At 51.3% G+C, this 3,877-nt stretch overlaps 1 protein-coding gene across 1 annotated transcript in view; it reads right to left on the bottom strand.

Annotated features, from left to right (window-relative positions):
* The window catches only part of LOC122544142 (E3 ubiquitin-protein ligase DTX4-like), a 6,040-nt gene continuing 2,163 nt past the window's right edge, over positions 1–3,877 (bottom strand). Inside the window, exon 2 of the mRNA XM_043683182.1 lies at positions 1–777. Within this exon, the coding sequence (XP_043539117.1) occupies positions 565–777 (213 nt within the window). The 3' untranslated portion in view covers positions 1–564. The remainder of the gene's footprint in view (positions 778–3,877) is intronic.

The following is a 3,877-nucleotide window of genomic DNA, read 5'->3' as shown; positions in this document are numbered from 1 at the left end:
GGGTTAGAGAGAGGGGAAATCAGCCAGGGTTCCTGCTCCTGATTCCTGCCCAGTGATCCCTGGGTTAGAGAGAGGGGATGGGCAGAGGAAATCAGCTTTCACAATTTGTAATCTACATCTCATTGATCAAGTGAAATCCTTCACCTTTCTTCCGAAACTAAAATCCGTGAGCTCTGTTTTACAAAGTTTACCTGCGTGCTATCAGTTTAACGTCTCAGGAATCAAAGTCCTGGAGGGACCCTCTCATGCTATGACACTCTTCAGTCAAACCAGATCTCCCAGACTGCGCTGGCTGAACACAGGAGTTGCCTGGCTGTGGGATGTTCGGGGTTAATGTAGAGAAAGAGAGAGAGAGGGGTCAGGATTCAGTTGGTCAGTCCCTCCCTCACCGTGTCCACTCCTTCCTAAGGTGCTCTGTCTCTCTCTCTCTCTCCGCCACAACACACTCTCTCTCTCTCTCCTTCTGTGCCCCACACTCTCACAATTCCCTCTATTCTCTGACACCAGCTCACTCGCAGCATGTCCCTCCCTCGGTCGCTCTCTGCCCCCTCCCCTAACACAGCCCTAATCGTCGCTGATCCCCTGGGCCCTCAGTTCTGCCCAGACGTTCTCCAGGTAGTTACAGTCTGGGTAGCCGTGTCCAGTCAGATTCGAGCCAAACTCCGTCTTGTGATGGATCTCGTTCCAGACAACCGTGTCTGTCTCTCCCGTCGTGCTGGATGTCCCAATGGCGAAGATTAACCTTCGGTCCCAGGCCACCAGCAGTAACCTCAGCACCTACCCAGGGCCAGACAGAAACAGATCATTCACCCAACAGAGAGAGAGAGAGAGAGAGAGAGATAGAAAGAGAGAGAGAGTCTGTGTGTGTGTGTGTGTCTCTCTCCCTCTGTGTATGTTTGTGTGTCTCTGTGTGTCCCGAAGCTCCTTGGATGCTGCCTGAACTGCTGTGCTCTTCCAGCACCACTAATCCAGAATTTGTGTGTCCCTGTTGACCCTGTGTGTGTATGTGTGCGTATATGACCCTGTGTGTGTGTGTCCCTGTTGACCCTGTGTGTGTGTGTCCCTGTTGACCCTGTGTGTGCCTGTGTGTGTGTGTGCGTGTGTATGGTGGTCACCTGTAATGTGACATGAACCCAAGGTCCCGGTTGAGGCCCTCCCTATGGGTACCGAACTTAGCTATCAGCCTCAGTTCAGCCACTTTTCACTGCTGCCTGTACCAAAGTCCGCCTTGGAGGATGGTCACCCGAAGGTCCGAGGTCGAATGTCCTGGACCACTGAAGTGTTCCCCATCTGGGAGGGAACACTCCTGTCTTGTGTGTCCCATTTAATCCTGTGTGTCCCTGTTGACCCTGTCTGTGTGTGTGTGTCTCTGTGCGTCCCTGTTGACCCTGTATATGCGTGTGTCTCTGTGCGTCCCTGTTGACCCTGTATATGCGTGTGTCTCTGTGCGTTACTGTTAACCCTGTGTGTGTGTCTGTGTGTGTCCCTGTTGACACTGTGTGTGTGTGTCTCTCTGTGTGTCCCTGTTGACCTGTGAGTGTGTGTGTGTGTGTGTGCGTGTCTCCATGTGTCATGGTGACCGTGTTTGTGTGTGTGTGTGTCTCTGTGTGTCCCATTTAATCCTGTGTGTCCCTGTTGACCCTGTCTGTGTGTGTGTGTCTCTGTGCGTCCCTGTTGACCCTGTATATGCGTGTGTCTCTGTGCGTCCCTGTTGACCCTGTATATGCGTGTGTCTCTGTGCGTTACTGTTAACCCTGTGCGTGTGTCTGTGTGTGTCCCTGTTGACACTGTGTGTGTGTGTCTCTCTGTGTGTCCGTGTTGAACCTGTGTATGTGAGTGTGTCTCTGTGTGCGTCCCTGCTCACCCTGTGTATGTGTGTGTGTCCCTGTTGACCCTGCGTGTGTGTGTGTGTGTCTCTGTGTATCCCTGTTGACACTCCCAGGGCAGGGACAGCACGGTGTTAGATACAGAGTAAATCTCCCTCTGCACTATTCCCATTAAACACTCCCAGGACAGGGAGAGCGTGGAGCTAGGTACAGAGTAAATCTCCCTCTGCACTGTTCCTATAAAACACTCGCAGGACAGCGACAGCACGGGGTTAGATACAGACTAAGTCTCCCTCTGCACTTTTCCTATTAAACACTCCCAGGGCAGGGACAGTACGGGGTTCGATAAAGAGTAAATTTCCCTCTGCAAGTTCCTATTAAACACTCCCAGGACAGGGACAGCACGGGGTCAGATACAGAGTAAATCTCCCTCTGCACTGTTCCTATTAAACACTCCCAGGTCAGGGACAGCGCAGGGTTAGATATAGAGTAATCTCCCTCGGCACTGTTCATATAAAACACTCCCAGGACAGGGATAGCACAGGGTTAGGTACAGAGTAAATCTCCCTCTGCACTGTTCCTATTAAACACTCCCAGGTCAGGGACAGCGCGGGGTTAGATATAGAGTAATCTCCCTCGGCACTGTTCATATAAAACACTCCCAGGACAGGGATAGCACAGGGTTAGGTACAGAGTAAATCTCCCTCTGCACTGTTCCTATTAAACACTCCCAGGACAGGGACAGCGTGGGGCAGGGTTAGATACAGAGTAAATCTCCCTCTGCACTGTTCCTATTAAACACTCCGAGCACTTGGAAACTGCAGGGTTAGATACAGTGTTTATCTCCCTCTGCACTGTTCCTATCAAACACTCCCAGGACAGGGACAGCGCGGGGTTAGATACAGAGTAAATCTCCCTCTGCACTGTTCCTGTTAAACATTCCCAGGACAGGGATAGCACGGGGTTAGGTACAGAGTACATCTCCCTCTGCACTGTTCCTGTTAAACGCTCCCAGGACGGGGACAGCACAGGGTTAGATACAGAGTAAATCTCCCTCTGCACTGTTCCTATTAAACACTCCCAGGAAAGGTACAGTGTGGGGTTAGATACAGAGTAAATCTCCCTCTGCACTGTTCCTATTAAACACTCCCAGGACAGGAACAGCACCGGGTTAGTGTTCAGAGTAAATCTCCCTCTGCACTGTTCCAATGAAACACTCCCAGGACAGGGACAGCACGGGGTTAGATACAGAGTAAATCTCGCTCTGCACTGTTCCAATGAAACACTCCCAGGACAGCGACAGAACGGGATTAGGTACAGAGTGAATCTCCCTCTGCACTGTTCCTATTAAACTCTCCCAGGATAGGGACAGCACGGGGTTAGGTACAGAGTAAATCTTCCCCTGCAAGTTCCTATTAAACTCTCCCAGGACAGGGACAGCGTGGGGTCAGGTACAGAGTAAATCTCCCGCCACACTGTTCCTGTTAAACACTCCCAGCACAGGGACAGCACGGGGTTAGATGCAGAGTAAAACTCCCTCTGCACTGTTCCTATTAAACATTCCCAGGAGAGGGACAGCGTGGGGTTAGGTACAGAGTAAATCTCCCTCTGCACTGTTCCTATTAAACACTCCCAGGACAAGGACAGCACGCGGTCAGATACTGAGAAAATCTCCCACTGCACTGTTCCTATAAAACACTCCCAGGACAGGGACATCACGGGGTTAGATACAGAGTAAATCTCCCTCTGCACTGTTCCTATAAAACACTCCCAGGACAGGGACAGCACGGGGTTAGATACAGAGTAAATCTCCCTCGGCACTGTTCGTATTAAACACTCCCAGGACAGGGACAGCACGCGGTCTAATACTGAGCAAATCTCCCTCTGCACTGTTCCGATTAAACACTCCCAGGACAGGGACAGCACGGGGTTAGACACAGAGTAAATCTCCTTCTGCACTGTTCCTGTTAAACACACCCAGGACAGGGACAGCACGGGGTTAGATCCAGAGTAAACCTCCCTCTGCACTGTTCCTATTAAACACTCCCAGG

This window comes from Chiloscyllium plagiosum, chromosome 46 (genome assembly GCF_004010195.1).
Source record: "Chiloscyllium plagiosum isolate BGI_BamShark_2017 chromosome 46, ASM401019v2, whole genome shotgun sequence".
Classification (NCBI taxonomy): Eukaryota; Metazoa; Chordata; class Chondrichthyes; order Orectolobiformes; family Hemiscylliidae; genus Chiloscyllium; species Chiloscyllium plagiosum.
This window is presented reverse-complemented; position numbering and strand designations above follow the sequence as displayed.